The 24,171-nt window shown below is 43.3% G+C and overlaps 2 protein-coding genes across 2 annotated transcripts in view; one reads left to right on the forward strand and one right to left on the reverse strand.

Annotated features, from left to right (window-relative positions):
* The window catches only part of adamtsl2 (ADAMTS-like 2), a 39,807-nt gene extending 23,633 nt beyond the window's left edge, over positions 1–16,174 (reverse strand). The window contains 2 exon segments of the mRNA XM_042488558.1: positions 7,511–7,594; positions 16,034–16,174. The gene's annotated coding sequence lies outside the window, so the exon portion shown is untranslated.
* A 3,272-nt stretch (positions 16,175–19,446) lies between these two features.
* mymk (myomaker, myoblast fusion factor) lies at positions 19,447–23,804 on the forward strand. Its single transcript, XM_042487553.1, has 6 exons — positions 19,447–19,581; positions 20,201–20,315; positions 21,490–21,638; positions 22,000–22,116; positions 22,968–23,108; positions 23,586–23,804. The coding sequence occupies exons 1-6, from the start codon at positions 19,447–19,449 to the stop codon at positions 23,784–23,786; spliced, it is 858 nt and encodes a 285-aa protein (XP_042343487.1). The 3' UTR covers positions 23,787–23,804.
* The last annotated feature ends 367 nt before the right edge of the window (positions 23,805–24,171 follow it).

The raw sequence follows: 24,171 nt of genomic DNA on the forward strand, positions 1-24,171 counted from the left end.
GGCCGGACAGAACTGTTCACGGTGTTATGATAAGCCGCGAGACAGCCGGGCAGCACCTGCAGCAGCAGCGTGGTACGCAGACGGGCGCCATCGACTGAGAGTGCTGTGGGACTGAACCTGTCGCATCACACACCACTGGATTTTGGTACATTTCTAGGATTTTAAGCATGTCTCTAAGATTTTAGGATGTTTTGATCATTTCAAGAAGTTTCAAGGATTTTAGGACATTTCTTGAATTTTAAGGCTTTTCTAGAATTTTAGGTTGTTTGTAGAATTTCAGAACATTTCTCAGATTTTAGGGATTTTTTTTTAGGATTTTAGGACATCTCGCATTGTAGGATGTTTCTATTATTTCAGCCGTTTGCAGGACTTAGGACATTTCTGAGAATTCAAGACGTTTCTTAGGTTTTCAGACAATTCTAGGATTTAAGAGAATTTTTAGGATTTGAGGACTTTTCTAGTATTTACAACATTTCTCAGTTTTTAGGACATTTCTAGGATTTTGGGACGTTTCTAGGATTTTTAGGACATTTCTTGGATTTCAGGACGTTTCTAGGATTTTTAGGACATTTTTAAGATTTTAGGGAATTTCTAAGATTTTAGGACATTAGAGGCTTAGCTAGGACCTCTGTCAGGGGTGGGGGGGATCCTCCGCTCGCATTTTTGATGCTGTTTTATGCACTCTGGCACCTTTGTGAATTAGAAAACAGTTGGGGGGCCACCCCGCACCCCACGGGCTGTAAGTTGAGTCTCACTGTTATACACTGTGTCTCCCTGCAGGGATTCTTCCTCTACCAGCGTTCTAAATGCACTTATATAAACAGAGTTAAGTGTTTATAAAACTCCCGCCTGACTCCCATTATGGCTTTAATTGCATTAGAGTTGTATCTTGTGAGTGCACATAAAGCTGGCAGCCGAAAGATGTTCTGGATTGCAGCATCAGGTGAACGCGGCCTCAGATGTAACCCAGTACGCACTGTCTGGTTTCCAAGCACGTCAAAGAAACGCCAGCGAAACAACGGCACGGCAAGCGAGGGGCATTTTCTCAGACAATGCACGCTCACGCCAAAGCCAGCGTGCAGGTATCTGAATGTGCTGGCAGTCAGCAGCAGGCTGGAGCTGGCAGGTGGAGGGTGACACAGACAGGCTGTTGAGAGGCCACAGGTGCTGGAGACGGGAGTTGGACAGCAGAGGGGCCCGTGTGAAAGTTAAACAAGCCCCAATGTGCTGGAAGGACGAAGGTAAGTTTCCTAGGACTTTACACAGGTAGGCCTTTGTTTGGCTCCTCAGACTATAAGGAAATGTAGATGTCTGTATGTAAAGGCTGACATGAACGAGCACAGACACACAGGAAAAGGAGGGTTCTTGAGCGGCTCTGCAGTTGTATATACCAGTTTAATGACTCAATGAAGCCTTTGATTTGTAGACTAGACCGTAGACCTAGACCATAGACTATGTTTTGCACAGTCTGCAGGATTTCTCAAACCCCTTCTGCAGCATAATCCAATTTTCTTTTGTCGATGTGCGGGATCAGTATGTGCCAACTACATGTAACATTTATAAATATACCATTTACCATCAAGCAAAGTGGAAGACGGGCCATTTAACACAGCAAAAGCTGCTTCATTTGGAGAATCTTTTATTTAGGCCATAATCTATAAATGTAAGTAATCACACAATTAGTTGCCAAAATATTTTTTGGCAAACCGAGCTTAGTGGCAAACATAAGCTGCGTATTTTATCACACTTTGGCAAATACAAGTAAGAGTGGACAAATGGCAGCCCGTTTTCATTCCAAAGTGGTCTGATACTGACACTTTTACAGCGCTTTTGGCGTAAGATTCTGATGGCAAAGGCCGACGTTTGTGTCTGTATGATACGCCGCTTAACAGCGTCAGATTGTTAAAATTGTGGTGTTATTATACCCTGCCGGATGGCAGCATGATACAAAGACAGCCGGCTTCAGCTGACAGCGTGGCAGAACAGAACCATGATGATACACCACTAGATGTTTCGAGAAATTTGTCACAGAGTTTTTGATGAAAAAAAAATTATCCACAGTTTTATAGACAACTCTTTCACAATGTAAGTCAATGAGGAAAAGTGTTTTTTGCGTTGCAGGGTGTCACGTGATGGTGTAATTACAATGTTTGGCCATCACGAAATTGACTTCAAAGCAACCAGCAAACCCTTGCCCCCCACCAAGTGTTTCAGGGAAACACTCTGGGTTGCAATGTCTGAATCAGCAAAAGAAAGGGGAGCTGAATGATTCCTGGAGGCTCCACGCTGCACACACACACACACACACACACACACACACACACAGAAATAGCTTCTAGGAAAGGGTTCATAGTACATCCCGTGTCCTCACGTCCAGTTAGGCAGCCTTGTTAAAATAAGCAAACAGCTCGTCTCGCCCTGTTTGCAGTCTGGCTTTCTCTGGCACTAAATATTGGTGACAGGTGTCTTAAAGCAGGCGCAGCAGCACCTGGACTTCATTATCCAACCAGACACAGCTGGAGCCCGGCCAGCTGCCAAACACACACATACAGAGAGAGAGAGAGAGAGAGAGACGGACACTCCGGCAGACACAGCTGCACATGTGTATACACTCAGCCAGTGGCGTGACTGAGCACACACACTCATACATACAAGTTGGCCACCGTGCACACTCATGCTCAAACTTGATGCACGTACAGGTATGCAAATGCTCTAGCATGAATATGCACACTCAAACACACACAGTAACACACTTTCTCTCAGAGACTCCCTCTCCCTCCATACACATTCATACAGCTATTCTTGAGAGGACCATCACTGACAAAATATAATGCTTTCCCCTTCCCATAACCTTAAACTTAATCATCACAACTACTTACCAAAACCTAAGCCTGAGCCCAAATGTAGCTGCCGCCCTTAAACGGTTCCTCGATGGTGTGGACAAGCTAACTGTCTTTGACTTTGCAAAAATATCCTCAATTTCCTTAACCCACCTCATTTTACCCCTGAGCTAAAACAACATGGTTTGTGACACAGTGTTCTCGCTTTGCTAAAATGTCCTCAGTTTGCAGAAATGTTCTTTCTATAATGCAACATCATCACTTTGTCAAAAGTCCTCAATTTGCCGTATCAAATTTGTTTTGGCACAATGTCCTCATTTTACTGAAATGCCCTAATTTTGCAGAATGTCTCCACTTGGCTGAAACGTCCTCACTGCACCGCAGTGTCCTCACTTGGCTGGAAGTTTCTAATATTGGCGTAGTGTCCCCACTTTGCTACAATACCCTCAGTTTCAAATAATGTCCTCACTTTGGTTCCATGTTCTTACTTTTCCACAGCTATCCTCATTTCGCTACAATGTCCACCCTTTGCTACAATGTCCCCACTTTTCCACAACTATAATCATTTGCCACTATGTTCTCACTTTGCTACAATATACAAACTTTGCTAAAATGTCCTCAGATTTTGGCAGCTATCCTCATTTTGCTACAACGTCCTCACTTTGCAGTTACCTTCTCACTCTCTTTTTTATAACATCCCATCTTTGCCTCTGCTTCTTCAATTTCCGTAACGGTTCTCACTTTGCCACAATGCCCTCACTTTGGTCAACCATTTTCATTTTCCTACATTGTCTGCATTTTCCAACATTTTCTCACTTAATTACAATGTCCCCACTTTGTCACAACGTTCTCACTTTGCTACAGTGTCCTCAGTTTTCCATTACTATTCTCACTTTGTCACAATGTCCTCACTTTGCTAAAATGTCCCCACTTTGCTAAAATTCCCTCACTTTGCCAAAATGTCCTCACTTTGCTTAAGTGTCCTCACTTTGCTAACATGTCCTCACTTTACCAAAATGTACTCACTTTGCTTTAGTGTCCTCACTTTGCCAAAATGTTCTCAATTTGCTTAAGTGTCCTCACTTTGCTAAAATGTCCTCACTTTACAAGATGTCCTCACTTTGCTTAAGTGTCCTCACTTTACAAAATGTCCTGACTTTGCTTAAGTGTCCTCACTTTGCTAACATGTCCTCACTTTGCCAAAATGTCCTCACTTTGCTGAAGTGTCTTCACTTTGTGTAATGTGTACTCACTTGCTTAAAACATCCTCACTTTGCCACTATTTCCTGACCAAACACAATTTGGTCCTCACACAGATAGAAGTAAAAGAGCACACACATAACTGGGCTTCCTATGGGCCGCTGACACACACTCTCTCTCTCACACACACACACAACACATCGGCCTGTTGCCTCTCGTACATTCAGACATGGTCTTCCTCCTTCCTCCTCCCCTTTGCTGTCGTTTCCCAGCCAGCCGGGCGCAGAGGATAAAAGTAAACACAGTCCCCTCATCCTCTCTGTCTCTCTCTCCCTCACCCCATGCCGTCCCCACCCTGACGGCCCCCCGGGGCCCCTCGCCTCGCTGTCTTGTTTTTGTAGCGCTGGCAGCCTCGGCAGACAGACAGACAGCAGTAGTCTGTCCCCCGGGAGGCCAGAGCAGAGCAGTCAGACCGATATATCAGGCCGATACTGGACGTTTACTGTCTAATGGTGGACATCAGCCAGACACTGTTGGCCACCTGCAACATGAATATCGAACAGTCTATATGAAAATGTTTGGCAAGTTCAGAATAAGGTTGAGCTGAAGTGATAGCGAGCTGATGACTTAATAACGGAGAAACTTTGAACAAGTCAACAGAGCTCAGTGTAGGTGGACTCTACGTCTGAATCCGTGATGCTAGTGAAAAAAACACAATAACAGACTGGGGACATGACATGAACTGACAACGGACAAAGGACCTTGTAGTGACCACAAAGTTGATATTTTGGATGTGTAAAAAATTCAAATAACCATTTCAAATAAACTAACTGGGCGCAAGCAAAAACCCAACACATTCTCATCCCGAGTCGTCTCATACTGCTGCTTTGCAGTGGACTTCTGTGTCCACATATTAGGTTTTCTTCTGCATCTGCTGTTGACGTGGCTCCCGTGATGTCAAAAAAGCACATGGTGCTTAAGATAGATAAGACTGTTTTTGTACTTTTAGTATACATAAAGTGCCAAAGTGCACATAAAACAGCATCAGAATAGAGCTTGTTTATGAAAAAAGTGCCTGTGGAGGATCCCCACACTGCTCAGCACAAGTCCTAGCTAAGCCCCTAATGTCCTAAAATCCTAGAAAAGTCCTATTATCCTAAAAAGATCCTAAAATCTGAGAAATGTCCACCAATCCTAGAAACATCCTAAAATCCTAGAAATGTCCCAAATCCTAGAAATGCCCACAAATCCTAAAAACATCCTAAAATCCGAGGAATGTCCAAATATAATCCTAGAAATGTCCCAAAATCTAAGACGTATACGCTAAAACATGTGAAATGTGATGAACATCACCTCCACAACTTGAACAGCGTGTTCGACACCTAAACAGATAAAAACAAATGAGGCAGTGGACAGAGAGGACGGAGAGGAAATGTCCTCGGCCAGCTGATGGACCCTTCGGTCACATGGTAGAAACAGAAAGTCACAACAATAATGTGCATAGTTTCAGTTGAGAGATTGATGGTTAGATGGTCAAGACGTATTTTTGATTAGATCTCTATGAAAAACCACTGCGTGGTTTCGATTTCTGGAATATTTGTGACGAGAAACAGTGGTACGACATATTGGTGATTAGAAAAATCCCTGCGTGTCGCCTTCCGCAGCCCATATCGGTCAGACTCGCGGAGGAGCGTGGGCCGGTTGTGGATGTCTGCTTGTCAGCGGGCAGACTCATTCCTTCTGCTTTTTGCTCCGTGAGCCAAACTCTCTGCTCTCTCCTCAGTGGCGGTCCCTTTTTCAGTACGCATGCAAAGTGGAAAATGGATCTAGGCTCTCCTCGGCCTCTTGTATACAAAAAAAAAGACCAAGAGAGCCAACAGACAGACAGACAGACAGCTGGGCAGACAGACAAAGAGATGGGGAGGGAGGATGATGGATAAGAGACAGAGTAAGGAGGAGAAAGAAGGGAAGACTCAGAGGTCAGCGGAGTTTAGTTGCCCCCAGGGCAAACAGAGGCCGGGACAGATTGCTCACACTTGAACTCTGACCTATTTATTGACTCGGCCTTCAGTGCCGGCTTTCCCAGGAAAACAGCCAGGCTCAGTTCATCTATGTTACATTCAGTCTCGATCAAACAGAAATCACTCTCATGCAGGTTTCAGGAGGGCGAGCGAGCACATTCGTGGTTTGTCGGGCCCCCAGACGTCTTGGAACACGTTTCTGAAGGTTAACAGGTTGGTAACGCGTCTTTTGTTTAACTCCTCTGGACTGTTTGGCTCATTTCACTTTTCACTTTTCATTCTTCGGTAATTTTGGCTGTGTTCATGCATATGGTGGAATATTTGGTAAGATTGTCTATTTGAGTGTAATCAGTGAATTTCCAGCTCAGCTCCTACAATAAGTCTAAAACACACTGTGGAAACTAAATAGTTACATTCAGACTGTTAAGGTCAAAAAACCCAATCAAACTGACATCAAAGCAGAAAAACGTGACATTATTTCTAGGTGTCATATTATTTCCACCTAATGAGGTCATTTTGACCATATTTGGCCTATGGAGAAAGTTCATGCTATTTCCACTAGTTGACCTGTCACAATCAATGTTGCTGCTAATCGCTGACATATCGCAGACTGTGATAATCAACAAAAAATCTACTTAGCATGTAGTATATTAAAATATAATTCATTTTTCATGTTTATATGTTGTGACAAAAACCTGGCATTTCAGGGGGAAAAATTCTGAAAATTAATGAATATTTCACATGCTTGATTATGATTGCTATTGGTGAAAAATTCAACTCAATGAAAGTAGAAAATCATATTAATATATGATATTTTTTAAAGCTTGATTTTGAAAAGTGCATTTTGTGCACACAGCGATACGAGTGTGTGTAATACTAAGGCAGTCCTAAGGGTTAATATGACAACTTTAACCGTTGTTTTTATTGTCTCTTCGGAAGACATATGCTTCAGTGATGATTGGATTTTCAAATGCCTGATTGATATGTACGAATATTTGCTGGATTATATGAACTGCGAGGATTTGATTTCCTTATTTTGAGAAAAAAATGGTGTTGTGTCAGCAGCACTTACACCCTACACCCACTCCAGAAAGGCAGACGTTAATGTATTTACAAACTTCACAGCGACTGCTGGCTTTACGTAGTATGATCATACTTGTGTTTTCCTACTGTCTATAAATTGAATTTTGTACTTATTGTGAGCAGTAATATGAATCCAGGTTTAACAAGTAAAAACCTGTAAAAACTTCAGCAAGAGAAAGAGACGGTAAATTATTGTGATTGACGTGCGGCTTTGTTTGCGGCCCTATAGCGTGATTTCTGTATAAACGCGGCAACAGAGAGGGGAGAGAAGGTGGGAGGTGGACTACTGCAAGCAAAGTTTTCTGAAGTTACTAAGTGCTTCACTACATTTAGCAAACACATATAACCATCTACAAGTCGTCTTACCTGGTCCTTTTCTCGCCGGACTGCCAATTCAATGCTTGAGGCGGGCGTCGATGACGGCACCGGGAACACTGGCCTCATTCGTATCTGGAGAAAACAAAAGAAAAACCAAAGCTTTTCAAGACTGATTTGGATCACAGCAATGATTGAGGCTTCAAAACATTCAGTTCAGCCCCACTGTGGAGGCACAAATTCACTATAACACTTGGCAAGCAACTGATATACAAATTTTAAGGGGTGAAGTTTTCCTTTAAGAGAAAGTTTAGTAAGTTTTGAAAGTGAAACTCTACAGGCTGTAATTCTCTGCAACAGTCTAGAGCCACAAAAACCAGAATCCACAGTTGACAAGTAGCACTGGCACGAGTGTTCGCCTCTACCTCACCAGTTACACACACACACACACACACACACACACACACACACACACACACACACACACACACACACACAGACACACATCTCCAACAGCTGACAAGTTTCCAGACAGACTCTGGCCTCTCCAGGCACACACACATATACACATGCATGTATGCACAAACACAAACACACAGACACACACACACACACACAGACACACAGACACAGACACACACACACACACACACACTCCTGAGAGAGAGTCAGCATTATTTTGTGGATTTGTTTTGGTCTGGTGCAAAACACAAGTCTCATTGGCTCTAGTGCACCTCGTAAATACACTCACACACACACACACACACACACACACATAGAGCAGATGCAAACCACACCAGCACATGCAGACATGCCAACAGCCAACACACACGAGAACACACTGAATCACAAAACACACAATCAAGCACACAAACTCAAACACAATATACACACACACAGACACAGTACACACACACACACAGTGGAGGTTTCAAATATTTACCCACTCACCTCGCCTGCAGCAGTCCAAGGGCGTCTCGGTCTGTGTTGAGGATGCCGCTCAGTGTGTGTGCATGTGTGTGTGTGTGTGCGTGTGTGTGTGAGTGTGTGTGTGTGTGTGAGTGTGTGTATGTGTGTGTGTTAGCGTGCCAGCGACAGCGGTGGTGTGTTGTGGTGTGTCGGTGAGTGCTGCTGTCGCTGTGGAGTGAAGAGGGAGAGACAGACAGAGAGAGGAAGAAAGAGGGGAAGGGAGGGAGGTAAGGTGTGCTCACCCTGCATCCCTCTTCCTCCTCCTCCTCCTCCTCCTCCTCCTCCCCGGTCAGCAGGAGCAGCGGAGTGGCAGCAGAGGGAGAAGGTGGGAGGATCAGAGGAGATAGAAAAAAAAACTAAACAGGAGCGATCCTGGCTGGCTGCTCTGCTTTCATTCCCTCTGACCGTTTGTTTCTCGAATCTGAGTTTATTAGCATCTCCAGTCTCAGGTCTGAAAAAACAACACAAATAAAATCTATTCTTGTTTATATTATATCCAAATAACTAACACCTTCCTACTGTCTGTGTCCATCTGTCCTGTTGTTGGAATGAAGAGCGTCACTCTGAGAGACAGACAAAAAAATGGACAGAGACAGGCAGATTGGACACAGAGGGGAGTTCTCTACTTCCCACAGTGCTCTGCTCCCCGGGGTCCTCTGACTCCATCCTGAGCCGAAACATCCGAGGGAAACTTTCTCATTCATTTTTCTCGGGTTTTTCTTATTGGTTCTTTTTTTTTGGTTTTGTAAGGTAATTATTTCTCAGTTTTTGCAAAAACAGATGTTTTTGTTTTTCCTTGAGTTGGATGTCCTGCTGAAACTGACTCTGGAGCGTTACATAATGACACTGGCTTTTCAGGGCATCAATGTTTGAGAGTTTTTTTAAGCTTTTTCAGTTTTTTTTAAAGCATTGTAGGGACATGTTGCAGCAGTGTGATTTGGCCCCTTTCAACGTGACTCAAGCCAGCTGATAGTGTCCTCTGCGACTCGGTTTAACAATTCATAGTTTTCACATGATGTCACGTCCTTATAGGGCAACCCGTTCTCATCCAAACTCATCACAAAGTGTCGCTCTGTCAGTGACCTTCCGCCTCTTCTTATGATGCTTTAGGTACTTTTCGGCTTCAGCTGTTTATGCTGCAGGGTGCTGTTATCGTGATGTCAACAAATGCACACGGTGGGATGACGCAGCACGTTGTTATGTTTACACAACAGCGCATGGAAAACTACGCGACCGTCACGATGCTGAGGTTTAAGCAAAAGAGCCACATGGTAAGGTGTTTTAAAACAAACAAAAAAAAACAACTCACATCCTAACAGGAAGTGAGTCAGTTGTTTGTGGGATCCATCCACCTCCTCCTCCGCCCTGTAACAACACTTTAATCAAGTTGTCACTGGCAGCTTTATTACTTGATATTTTTCGCTGCAACTGGCTTTGTCCGTCCACAATCTCAGGTGACACTGACCGTGTGCGTTGCATGTGGACATGCCTGGTGCCATCCGCTGCAATATCATAACGACTGATTCTGTCCTAGCGCTTTCTAATCTGACGCTGTCCAGCCGGGTTCTGTTTGGACGCAGAAGGTGGCTTTTGGCGTCACGCTCGTACACCAAAAGCACTGAAAGAGCAGACGTATTTGACGAGTTCGATGTGAGAACAGGCTATACTGGAACGCCCATCGGGAGGGCAAAACCAACACGTTGTCATCCCACGTCATAACATATTGCCGCTTTGTCAGTGGACTTCCACGACTACATATTATGCTCTAGGTAAACTCCTTCTGCATCTGCTCTTGGTGTTCTGGGATGTTGCTACTGTGATGTCAATACAAGCAGAGATGATGTTGCACGAGGTTTTGTTTAGGCAACAAAAGCACATTGCAACCAGCGATGGGACATCAACAAAAGCACACGCTGGCATGGATGGTCACGCAAACACAGAACTCCTGTGTGAAAGTCTGAGGTTTGTTGGATCCATCCACTGCCACTCTCTGCTTCATGCGCCACTGAGCCGCACTGAGCAGCTCTCATAGGAATGAACAAGGCCACGCCCCCACGGCTGTATCCAGATTTCACTATAATACGTCCATGAGACAGACCTATAAGACAGACCTCTTATACGAGACAAAGGAATTGCGGCGATATTGATCAGCTTTATTGAGTGGCTGCAATGAAAATAAACCTGCCAGTGTTTTGGACATTCATCGCCATGGTAACTGGAATGTTATCGCAAGAGGAGTCACGTAACATCGAAAGAGAAGTCGCATAATATCACTCAGTGGAAACGCAGTCATCTCGCAACTGTGTTTTATCGAAATTTAGAAAATTTCACAAATCTGTGATGGAAACCCAGCATTGTCCCTTTTCGGGACAATACTGATATCAATATTTGAGAGTTTTAAGCCCAATTCAGACCTAAGATTTGCAATGAGACAAAACCATTTTATAACGTTGATGGGAGAAGTTGCGGCGGTCTGAACTAATTTCAATTCGACTGAAGCCGGCTGATGATGTCACATGCGACTCAGCTTGTCAAGTCAGCAGTTGGTTTTAGAGCCTGAGACACGTTTCCTGTTTCAGATGGTTGTAATCTGCTGTCCTCTAGATGCCACTAAATCCTCCTAAATCTCAGACAATAGGCGGGTTTCCATTAACCCAAAAACTGTGTAAATTGAAATTGAAAATTTAAATATTATCAAAACAAGTAAGTTTCTAATTGCTTACTGCAAAAAAAGTTTTTACGCTTGCATGTGGTGGTATTTCAGGCAATCCGAAACAGGCATATTTCACAAAACTGCAATAGGAAGCTTTGCTTTTATAGGTCGCATGATTTACAATAAAGAGTCACATAGTTTTGCATCATGATCCACTATTTCTCCTCAGGTGAATTCTGGGATTCCTCCTTCTCCGAAACACACTGAGAAACACAGAGGAAGCCAAGACCAGACGGGAGGACGGCGATTCAGACGGAGGAATGAGAGGCGAGGAGAGGAGAGTGAATGATGAGAGGAGGACGAGCAGACGTCTGAGGACCACCGTGTCTGCCCACCATGTCGTCTTCCCCTCTTTTTCCTCGTCTGTCCGTCTCCCTCCCTTCTGCTTTATTACAATTTCTCCTCTTCTCTCTCTTGTCGTTCTTTCTTTTTCTGCTGTTATTTCTCACCCCTCCTCTCCTCCTCTCTGTATGTTTCTTCTCCTTCTCTATCGCTCCTTTCTTCACTTCTCTGTTTCTTCAGCTGTCTCTTTACAGCTTTGCAGCATTGCACTTGTTCTCTCCATAACTCTCTTGTTCGCTTATTTGAATTGTGGTTATTATGTATTTACACCAGTTTTGTTATGAAGCTAATTTTCTAAAGAATCATGTTAACCCTTTGAGCAAATTGATTTGATTTGTTTTGTAAACATGATGGAAAAGGCAATGAGCAACTTGGCAAGAAATGTCCCATCACACACGACAAAACGTGAGTAAATATGACAAGAAAATAACTTTTTTTTTAACTTTTCTTTTTTGTTTCTTTTTCTTTTTTAATTATTTTCAGGGAATTTTCTTTCTTTTTTTTACTCACCAATTGTTATTGTTATTGAGCCATGTTTTTAAATTCCTCAATGCATTTTCCACATGTTTTTGCAAGAAACAAAACCAGTTCTCTCAGGTTTTAAAGGGTTAAACATAAATGGTCTCAGAGTTTTGACACCAGTGAGGTCTGCAAACAGGCCTTGAGCAGCTACTCATGCAGGAAATCTCTCATCTTTTTTGACTTTCTCTCATTCTCCATCCCTTCATGGCCTCTTATCCTGCTCCATCCATTCCTCTCCGCCTTCTACGTCTGCTGTGTGTCTGTTGGCTACATTAGTCACCGCTCTGCTCCACTGCCAGATTTATAAGCTGATAGACAAAGTTCAGGGAGGTTGCCAGTCCAGAGGAACAAGTCCCGCCCACCACTACCACCAATAAAGCCCCCCACCCTCGGTATGACAAATAAATAAATAAATAAATGTGTGTTGCACAAGAGCTTACAACACTCCCATGGGTGTGTTTTTGTGTGTGCCCATTTGCAGCAAAGTCTGGAGTCATTAGGGTTGGCGCATGCAGACAAAAGAGCAATTAAAGGCGTTATAAACACGACCACAGAAAGAGGAAAAAAATGAAATAAAAAAGTTGCCCACTCTAGCTGCGGTCTAAAATGTGTGAAACAAAACACCCTTCTTCCTGAAAACACTTGGATGGAAAAATAGATTAAGAAAAGAAGAAAAGCTGGAGGTGAAGCTGAGTTTGGGGCCGTACATGCCGTTTCTTTCTCTAATGGACAAAAAACACAACAAGTAATACACATATAAACACCGGCGCTCATTGACTTCTAAGTAAGCCCACACACATCAGCTGAGGCTGACATCATCAGAATACACCACCACCCAAAAACGCACCAAGCAGCAGCAATTTCAGTAACTGAGCTTGCCAATTCATAGTTTTCACATGAGGCCCTACTAGGAAAGGCAAAGCCGACACACTATCATCCAGTTCATAACATATTGGCACTTTATCATCGTCTACACGTTACGTTCAGAGTGTTCTTTCACATCTGCAGTTGACGTTCTGGGGTGTCAACAAAAGCACATGGTGTTTTGGCAAAAAAGCACATGGCAACCAACGCCGGGACGGGATGTAAACGCACACGGATGGTTGGGATCAGGCAAAAGCGGCTCATGGTAAAGTGTAGAAAAACAACAACACATTCACAGGGGACGTGAACACCGCACTCCTGCATGAAAGTCTGGGGTTTGTTGAAGCCACTTGCCGCCCCCCTCGCCCGCCCTACAGGCACCCTCTCGCTGTTTATATTACACCGTTACCAGCAGCATTTCAACATGACACCGTCCAGCAGTGTATCATGCAGACGTGACAAGTTCTGTCGAGCTGCATCTTCAGTCGATGCCGTCCGTCCACATATCATGCTGCCGCTGTCACGTTCTCAGCTTACGCCATCCAGCAGCTGTGTTTCCCGTTAATAACCAAGAGGCCGGCCGCCATTTGTCCCGCCATGGTTTCGGTGGAGCTGGACTGTTAGTTAGGAGCCGTATTAAAACACCGTCGGGTTATTTATAGCGCAGTAGCGGCAGAGAAGAGCAGCAGAGTGTCAGGCGCATTAAAAGTGAAATTAAACTGTTCACCCTGCTGGGCCTAAAAGTTCACTTCAAAAATCTGCAAATATCTTCTCTCATCCATCGATCTCATCAGCTGTGAACGCATCAACAGATCAATTATCCGTCTCACGAGTAAAATTCAGCTGCGAAGAAACTACATTTCTGACCCGTCCACCGCAGTTCACTGCTTGGCTTCCATGTCAGACTCCAGCCTGCTTCTCCAAACTGGGGGCCTGACGACTGATATCGACTGACAACGGATTAGTACCTCACACAACCCCACTTTAAAAATTCAGAACCATCCTTCTGAAGTGCTGTTACAGACGAAACTTCAACAGTATCTCAATCCGATACAATAAAGTGTGGTAGACAGCTGTGTTTTGTCTGAGAGTTTGTTGAAACGATCCTTTAAACAACGGCATCCAGAGAAAAACAAGGCTTAGCTTTTAATTAAAATTTGATGAAAGAGAAGAACGGCCAGAAGTCTCTGTAAGGGAAACTGTAGGAAAAAAATAATTTCCGGCTTATTAAGTCGTTTTATATAATTAGAAGAGCAAATAGGGTTTTTTATTGGAATTTAAATCAAAACAAAGAATGACAATGTCGGGATGACCATTAACTGACGAGGTGAAATAACAGCAGCGCTGAGGTGAAGCGCTGCGCTCACACTGGTTCCCATTTTTTGTCCGGAGCGACTGGCTGTCTGAAACATAAGCACTGCCCTCCAATTATTTGTGAAAGACGGCCCGGGGCTCACAGGTCACGGCTATTTATTACGGAATCAAAAGGAAGCCCGGTGTTTTTTCAGATGCGTCCAGGAAGTCTGTTCTGCATTCCCACACTAACCCGCCGTGTTTAGACTGAGGGGTCCTGAGGTGAAAGTCACCACAGGCCACACTCTCCTGGACGAGAAGAACTGAGGGTCCTCACATTTCATTGCCGCAAAAAAATCAAGATTACCAAGACTTTCAGTCTCAAAGCTGCACCGGACGAGCTTTTCCTGTAAAATTCTCTCAGTGATGCTGCAGATTTACATTTTACTCAGATGATGTCAGGATTGTCAATATGTACGCTTATATTGAGACTCCTAATCTGATTAGAGTCACTTTAAATGCCCAAAGAGATTAAACATGATCAATATAAACACCTCAGTCATCTTAAACAGGCACATATCAATTCACATTTCAGTCCACTCCACAGATGCAGTTTAAACCTTTTAAACAACTGATCAAAAGAGAAAATCATGTAGACAACAAAGCTGATTAATCTCTGGCTGCGTTCTTTCTGCACATGCTCCGTCCTCACGTAAGGGGATGTGAAGACACGTTTCTCCACTTCCAGATCCAGAAAATGGCAATTTCCAAGCACAAGAGTATTTTGTTGTTAAGAGCATCAAAACAACAGCAAATGCTGCACTGAACAGATGATAAATATCCATTTTAGTCGTTAGTTTGACTTCAGCGTCCTGGAGTGCAGACAGGACACTCGAGCAGCCTTGTATCCATAGTTACTGACTCGCTCCTGCCTGGGTGCGTGGGACAGGAGGGAGAGAAGAGGGAGAGAGGACCGTGCTGCTTCATCCCACCATGTGCATTTGTTGACATCACCTTTACGGCATCCCGGAGCGGAGGATACCTAAAACTCTATGGTTTGACACGGAGGGTCCTGGCAGAGCGGCACCATGTGACCAGTTCAGAGTGAGAATGCGCTGGTTACTTATTTCTCACTACAGGAAAAATGCACTTGTGGCGAGAAAGTGTGTGAAAAGTGTCAACTGCAGGTGTCTCATTGTCAATGCGAGAGATGGCAGCCCTGTGAAGTTACTATATTCATCATTTTTGCTCATGTGACACAGCTGCTCCGTTTACATGCATCGGTGCATGGAAAAAAACATATAGTCTTAGAGGACATCCCATGTAACCAGCTGACCTGAATCTTCAGTCCGATTGAGAAAAAGTGTGCATGTAAATGCAGCCATTGTCCAACCCGCCGCCCACCCTGCTGTACATGTCTGCCGTCTGTTTCAGAGTATGTTTTGAGGGACCCAGTGGTGGTCCAACACTCTGGGGGGCCCCAAGAAAAGAAGTCCATTTAGGCACCCTTCTTGGTTCCAGTGGTAGGCTATCTTTGTCCATTAAAGCCCCTTTTCCACTGCACAAAAAGCCTGCTAACACCCTCTAACATGTGACTTTTGTATGTGATGGGAAAGATAACAATCAGCATTCACAGGCAAATCAGCCTGCAGTTGTCACAGGTGTTTATCTGCTCCGGCTCTGATTGGTACTGATGTAACACGACACCGGTGAACGCACTTATATTTGTCAATTTACCGAAGACATGCAATAACCCACCAAGTCAAAATACAGTCCGTCTCTGCCCAAGCAGCTCCGGCAAACACATCCAAATCAGTCTGCACTGAGTTTGTAAGAGAGGCTGAAAAAGTGGGAGATGTATATTTACTCACCTGTTCTCTGGCCGCTTTGTCCCTCGTGACTCATGCAGGGTGAGTGGGGGCTTGGGCTGGGGTCATCTGAGGTCATGTGAGTCATGCTGCCAGTGACAATGAAGACTTGCGCTGCCGCATCAGTTTACCGTAGCAAGCTACTTTTCCCTCACAGGTGGTCAGGACACATGCACATTCCTCCCACAGGAAGTGAGAGTGCTGCAGTGGGAGAGCAAAGGTCACGGAGAGTCACCTGCAACCACAGAAGAGCTGAGCTAAGTGTTTTATCACATTACAATATACCAACTGCTTTACTAATGTATACACGATGACTGGATTTAAACAAGTCTTGATGCCCAATTCCGATTTGCTGCCTATGTCAAATTTTTTTGTCCGCCTGCTTACCAGAGCATGTGAGCAGAGCAGAGCGGGAGGATTTTGGCTGGTGCACCTTTTATAAAAAGCTCTTATCTCTCGCACCATGCTGCTCCATATTTGCTCTGGTACGGCTCACAGCATATGTCTGAAGCATGTCTGACCCTGAGCGTACTTTAAAAAGGAAGCTGAGACGTCTTAAAACGTTTCGAAACAATGTTTGAAAGTATTGGAACGTTTCAAAGTGTGCCATCTTTAGCACTCTCCCATTGAGACTGAAATGTCCACATAAATGTGTTGGTTTTGATCAGACCCTGTATTTTCGCCTCAACAGTTTCTTTGCCCCAAAGACTTAAAAGACAGGTGACCTCTGCTTCTGACTACTGGCTCCAGCCCTCATCCTCCATTGTTGAATGTTACGTTTTACAAGCTCATCCCGTTAAAATGCGAAAATCACATTTTCATTATACGACTTGCAATGCCAGAAGATATCCAACCTTTCTGCTAAGACCACAGACGCAATTTTCAGACATCCGAATCTTATCTTATTTATTTCCACATGTGAATGAGGCCTGAAACCGATCTGAAAATATCTGATTTCATGTGCTTTTTTTCCTGCTTACATGTTCATGATACATATCCAATCTGTGCCGCGTGAGAGGAGAAAACGAGTTGGATCACTTGAACCACGTGGTGTAAATTCAGCCTGCGTCTTCATCACATGTCAGACTGGTCGGTTTTCTATGGGAGCAGACACTGCAGACACGTTTCAACAGTAGGGTTAAATCTGCAGAGAGGTTCCCGGCAGAGGGCGTGGTTAGGCCACGGCAGCGTTTCCAAAACCATCAGGACTGAGAGTTTGTTTCCAGCCCCGGCCCCTGCAGCTCGGGTTACCGAAGAACTCAGAGAATCTGAGGTGGGGGCGAAACCCCTCGGCAATACTGCACCCTTTGTGTGGCTGCCTCGAGCCCTTGAGCAGGTGTAACAGCTGAGAGGAGAGCAGAGGAGGACAACTGCTGCCTCACCATCACGGGATCATTTAAACAACAGCGGCAGCACAGAGTCAAATATGGCCTCAGCGAGAGGAGGCTAACACAAATCAGCCATATATGGCACATGACCAGTTTTTATCTGAAACTTATGGTTCTCGAGGACACGCCGCTGGAGGGCCACCTCTCTCAGATGACACAAAAAACTCACTTTTACACCCTGTGCTCTACATGAGTCCACTGATTCCTGCAACTGGAGCCATGCCGGTCATATTCTGTGCGATGGGGTTGGGTCGGGTCACGGTGCCACCTCTATCTGATGTGTCATCATGTCAGGAAAAATATTCGTTTTTTTAAAGCAAAGTGTGAACTGTGTGCGGGAAAAGTGACGTGTATGACTGCTTTGTTTTCAGCCACAGCTGCTCAGTAATTTCTGGGTCATTCCACTGCCAGTGTTGCCTTTTTACATTTTGGGGATCTAATTTTTAAAACTTGAGCATATTTGTTTGGTTTCTTGCAAAAATACTTCGGGAAGGCAAAGAGCAACTTGACGAGACATCCCAGCTAGCAGGGAACGTTCCCACAATATTGGCTAAATGTTACCTACAACTTGCAATAATGTTTTAAAGACATCATTTTATTTTGTAAGTGTGATCTTCATAAATCATTTATTTCAAAGTCAATATGTTTCAGTCATGTCATTTAAAATCGATTATAACACTCTTTAAAAATGACCATTTCATCAGAATATCATAAGCACATTTTATTTTATGCAGACATATATCGGTATCCGTGTGTTTGTTGGTTTGCATGGATTTTTCTATATCTAAACAGGCACAAATATGGATGTTCATGTTTGTTTTATCACTTCAGCACTTCCCTCATAGTTTTTTTCTTTTTATTCTGCCTTACATCATCTTTATTATTATTTTCTCCTTTTGTATTAAGTTATTTATTTACATATTTCAACAACATACAACACTGATCTCACAATGATTCATTACAGCAAACACTGGCATTAGGCTTCTGTATCTTATGTTTTCTTTCCTGATTTCCTTGTGTTATTAAGGCCTGAGATTACAGACCATTTTTGGAAGAAAATGTTATATGTTAACATAAAAAAACCCAACATTTTCTGGTGTTTATAGAGAATGTTTAAGGTTCTGGGAGGTAATTTAATAAGCGTTCATTCTCTAGTGGACTGACTTTATTTATTTTTTGGAATATAGTAAATCCCTGTCTTGTCTTTTGCTTTTTCCTTTTTCCTTTTATGAGCCTTGGAGTGGGGAGGTGGGGGGTATCATCATTATTATTATTATTAGTTATGTTTTTGTGTTTTGGCTGTTACTGTGTGTGTTTGTTTAATAATTACAAAAAGTTTTGCAAAAAAAGATGTGACATTTTTATGCAATTGTGTAGCTGATGGATTGAAACTTTACATTTTAACGCCACTTTTGTAAAAAACAAAACAAAAAAACCAACAACAACTGTGGAAACATGACAATGGGTTGATAAAAAAACACCCACGTTCGGTGACTAAAATGCAGGTAAACAGTTAAAACAATTACTGAGAATAAAGGTGTTGGACTCTGGTTGTAACAGTGTGTAGATCTGCTACAGGATGGCATGTTGTCCTGCCTGCAGCCACTCCCATGTCGTCCTGGTATGCTAACAGCTGCTCAGCCATGACACTGCACACACGGGCCTCTGTGGACCTGCCAGCCTGGGGGACATTTAAACTTTAAAGGGCCAAACTGGACAGCTGGGTGTGTTCATACTATGTGGGAGTGTGTGTGTGTGTGTGTGTGTGTGTGTGTGTGTGTGCTGTGTGTGCATTCTGTAGCTCATCCATTCACTACTGGACACACTCATCACACACAATGAGGACTACGAGACCTGAGGACATCAGCTTTCCTAGTTGGCATCATATTATTATCAATTAAAACGGCACTTTAACACACCACAGAGTGTACACAGCTTATAGATTATCTTCTTTATAAGATCATTTCAAAGAACTACTGAAGCCCAAAGTGTATTTTCTAATCTACAAGCCTCTGCTGTCCCTCCACCATGGGTGCATTCATCGCCAAGATGCTGCTTCCGACAGTCAGCAGCCTGGTGTTTCTGCCTACAGCCAGCGTGGCCGCCAAGAGGGGCTTCCACATGGAGGCCATGGTCTACTTCTTCACCATGTTCTTCATTGCGGTGAGTTTACGGTTCAACTGAGTTGTTTGTGTTTCGCTGATTGAGGTGTTTGAGGGAAATGTTGAACAAGCAGTAAGCGGTCTCTGTGGCTGGTTCTGAACAAAAAATTTTAAAATTAATAATTATAATTATAATAATGTGGATGTTTTGTTTTTTTGTTTGCTGTCTGATTTAACATATTTATTTTATTTTAATTTTAAATTCAAAATTGTTAATTTTCTAATAGTCCTCCCAGCTTTTTTAAAACTAATTTTTAAGTGATTTTCTTGCAATGTTTTGGTAAAAAACACCAACTTTGATGACTTAAAAATTGTGGGAAACAAAGAAATGTCTTAGTAAAAAAAAAAAAAAAATAGTAACCTTTTTTTGTTTGTTGGTCTTGAACAGTAGCCTGCAGCTTATCAAGCGTCTCGCCCATTGGTGGCACGTAATCCACCATCCCCTCCACCTTCAGATGACAGTCAGCTCATATATGCTTCACTTTAGAAACATTGAATAACCGATAGTTCAACGGAAATTCGTACTGTATTTAAAAGCTGTTAATCTATTGGTAACGTCTTCAAAAAACCATTAACCTTCTCGATACTGCTGTCTGACTGAAAACTTGTACAATCTGCAGATCTACCATGCATGTGATGGACCAGGTCTCTCCATCCTGTGTTTCATGAGGTACGACGTTCTGGAGTACTTCAGTGTTTACGGCACGGCTCTCTCCATGTGGGTCACACTGATAGGTAAGTCCTAGCTGACCGTCTACAGACTAGTTACTAAACTCGTGGTTGCAGCAGGTAGATGCACGTTTATTGTCATGTTTCTCTTATTGATGTTTATGAAAAACTGGAACTTATTACTGTTAAGTGTAAATTCAAGAAAGCACAAAAAACACTCATCAAAGACGATGGTTGATTAGTATCTAACAACTACACTACCCAAGTACGAGGTCAATTTTGACCTTTTGGGTATAAACTTTGATAACTTTATTATCATGTCCTTTTAGACATTGGTGTTAAATTTTGTCATCATCATTGTATGAATTCTTGAGTTACGGCCAAAGACATGTTTTGCAAAAACCAAGTTCCAATCAGTATATTCTTGAGCCCAAGTGGACGTTTGTGCCAAATTTGAGGAAATTATCTCAAGGCCGACATGAGACACTTCAGACTGACCAATGGTCACAGTGATCATGACCTTTGATCAACAAATTCTTATTAGTTCACTGTTGAGTCAAAGTGAACATTTGTGCCAAATTTACAGAAAGGGGTTTAAAGATATCACATTTACAAGAAAGTTACAGATGAGGCTACAGTGACCTTGACCCTCGACCTATGACCACCAAAACCTTATTAGTTCATCTTTGAGTCCAAGTGAACGTTTGTGCCAAATTTGAAGTGATTACCCTTAAGTATTCTTGAGATTACTTGAGACAACCTGAAATCATAATGCCTCCGGCCGGCGTGGAGGCGTAAACACAGCCAGCTCTGGGAACACATGTTGTGTCTTTGGGTTAAGTTCACATGTGCTCAGACATGCTTGCTTTCACTTTATCATATAACCTCCACACACACACACACACACACACACACACACACACACACACACACACGGAGGACACCAGAACGCAAACAGTGAAAAAGTGTCATGGTGCCATGTTTGGCTGAACTAAAAGCTCTCAGACTCAATGGCTTCTTGTGCCTAATGCTTTTTGTGGGCTACTTTCATTTTACGTTCACATTTTAATATGCAGGATTTCTTTCTTTCACGTTTGGGGTGAAGTATTCCTTCAGTTTAATGATAATTATCTGGGTTTAGACCCACAGAAAGCTGACCAGCAGTTCCTGAATAGGAAACTTGTATCCAGGTGAAAGGATCCAGTTTGTCTCACATGCAGCATGCGTCTCTTTGTCCCAGCTCTGGGTGACTTTGATGAACCACAGCGCTCCAGTTTAACCATGTTTGGCGTGTTGACCATCGCGGTGAGGATCTACCAGGATCGCTGGGGATATGGGATCTACTCTGGACCAATCGGATCAGCTGTCTTCATCATCACTGTCAAATGGGTGAGTTATTATCAGGTTATGGTAAACAGGCGGGTTCGCATTGATCCTCAATACACGCAAATTGAAACTGAGAATATAAAATACGCCATGAGGTCATATTTCAGGTGATCTGAAAAAGCCATATTTGGCAAAATTGCAATGGAAACATTTCTTTTCTAGATCACATGATGCTTTCTTATTCCACATTGTTCATGTTTTTCATTTTTGTATTTCTTCTTATCCTCTTCCTTTCCTTGTGCTCTTCTTTATTTCTAACCTCCCCTCCCATTTTTTTTCCACCTTACTCTTTTCCTCTTCTCATCAACGAGTCACTCTCTTTTATGTCTAATCTGTGGGTATCATTGCAATGATGGTGTTTCAGCTGCAGAAGATGAAGCAGCTGCGTGCGGTGTATCCAGAGAAGACGGTGTACACGCAGCAGGTTGGTCCGGGCTGCTGCTTCGGCGCTCTCGCTCTGATGCTTCGCTTCTACTTTGAGGTGAGTGTCGTCAGCATAGAACATATGGCAGGAGCCGCTGCCGGAGACATTCTGTTTTCAGGCTTTCTGTCCGTCCGTCCGTACGCACCTCCCATTCTTGTGAACACTATATCGCAGGAACACCATGAAAGAATTTCTTTTTAAACTTGTGACAAATGTCCACTTAGACATAACAATGAACTGACTACATTTTGGTGGTCGTAAGTCAAAGGTCAGGGTCACTGTGGCTGCCTCTGTCTCACTCTCATGAAGACAATATCTCAAGAGCAGCTTGAGATCTTTTTTAAATTTAGCACAAACATTCACTAGGACTAAACTGATAACTGATTAGATTTTGGTGGTCAAAGGTCAAGGTCACTGTGACCTTGCACCCATGTCATTGTTGTGAACACAATATCTCATACATCACAATATAAAGACCACCTTGAAAGAATTTCTTTAATTTTGGCACAAACGTCCACTTGGACTCAAGAATGAACCGAGTAGAATTTGGTGGTCACAGGTCAGGACCTCATGAAACATGTTTTTGGTCATAACTCAAGAATTTACACTTTAACAATGATAACATTTGACTTAAACGTCTTATAGGATAAAATGTTGAAGTGATGACATTTAATATTCTAAAGGTCATAGGAAACTGTCTGGATATTACTCAACTTCATATCTCAGAGAGAGAATGGGAGACATTTGGACAGATACTGAATTGTCCACCTTGAAACTGCAACTTAACGGGTTAGCGAAGGCATACTACAGTGATGTAGGGACTCTGGTTCACTGACATAAAACTGTTTTTTAAAAAACATGCATAAATATCTTCATAATGAGGATGTGCTGTACTCTCTTTCCTACAGGAGTGGGACTACGCCTACGTCCACAGCTTCTACCATCTGTCTCTGGCTGTGTCCTTCATCCTACTGCTGCCAAAGAAGAACCGCTACGCCGGGACAGGACAAAACGCTGCAAAGCTCAGCTGCTTCGCTCTCTGCTGCTGCGTATGTCACATTCATTAAATCTAAACACAGAGCAAAGGCCAGCTGTAAAGATTATATATGAAGGCAAGATAGTGGACGAGATAGAAAGCGAAAGGTTACACTGTTTGGACCAGGTATACTGAACTTGCTTTGTTTGGGGGACATTGGGGTCTTAGCTAGGACCTTTATCGGGGGGTGTGGGGGATCCTCTATAGGCACTTTGTTTTTGATAAACAAACTCTATTTTGATGCTGTTTTATGCACTCTCCCACCAAATGAATACTAAAAGTACAAAAACAATTCCCAGTGTGAATCTCTTAATTTTTGTGAATTAGAAAATGGTTTAGGCGCCACCAAGCACACTGTTGGGGGCCACATTTGGCCGTAAGTTTAGTATTACTAATTTAGAGGGTAAATTGACCCTGTAGTAAAGCATCATTATTCACTGTCAGTCCTTTATGTCACCCTAATCCTGCTTCCTAATTGTTCCCCCACCAGTCCATGTCCCCTGGTACCGCTAAAGAGAAGACGGAGAAGACGAAGAAGAAGTCGTCTCGTACCGTGTGGACAATCCCCACCGAGAAGCCATGGACACGACGCTGTAGCACCCCCATCCTGCCTCTGTACAACCCCCCGCCCTCCACACCTGTCAAAGGGACCAGCATCAGCAAGCTCAAAGAGATGAACGGCTGGAAGTGACCCCAAAAACATAACTGTCAGTCGGTCTAAAGTAGGAGGACTTCATCCTGAAGAACGGGCGGACAGAGTGGCCGGCGACGAGCGGGGAACGGGAAAAACACCAAATAACTGTCAGCCAAATGCTGATAAACTTGTATGTGGCTGGTAAGTTAATCTCCTTCAGCAGGAAACCAACCATCATGTGGACGTTCTTTTCTACTCCAAAACATCATTTTTGGCTGGTAGAATATTTAAGGTCAGCAGCGACTTTAGGAATCCTCCAGCCACTGAAGCTAGCAGGTGGAGAACCAAAAGTACCCTGATGTGGTCATGAAAAATTTAAGGGCAAGAACAAAGAGCGAGTCGGGCCTCCGCTGCCCTCAAAGACCCGATAAGAACACAGCTG

The sequence above is a fragment of the Plectropomus leopardus genome, chromosome 6, assembly GCF_008729295.1.
Source record: "Plectropomus leopardus isolate mb chromosome 6, YSFRI_Pleo_2.0, whole genome shotgun sequence".
Taxonomy (NCBI): domain Eukaryota; kingdom Metazoa; phylum Chordata; class Actinopteri; order Perciformes; family Serranidae; genus Plectropomus; species Plectropomus leopardus.

Bases quoted from the DNA above. Each gene is read 5' to 3' on its own strand.
- mymk (XM_042487553.1), top strand. From the start codon at position 19,447: ATGGGTGCATTCATCGCCAAGATGCTGCTTCCGACAGTCAGCAGCCTG. The intron at 20,316-21,489 runs GTAAGTCCTAGC...TCTTTGTCCCAG, and splicing joins CATGTGGGTCACACTGATAG to CTCTGGGTGACTTTGATGAA. The intron at 22,117-22,967 runs GTGAGTGTCGTC...TCTTTCCTACAG, and splicing joins TGCTTCGCTTCTACTTTGAG to GAGTGGGACTACGCCTACGT.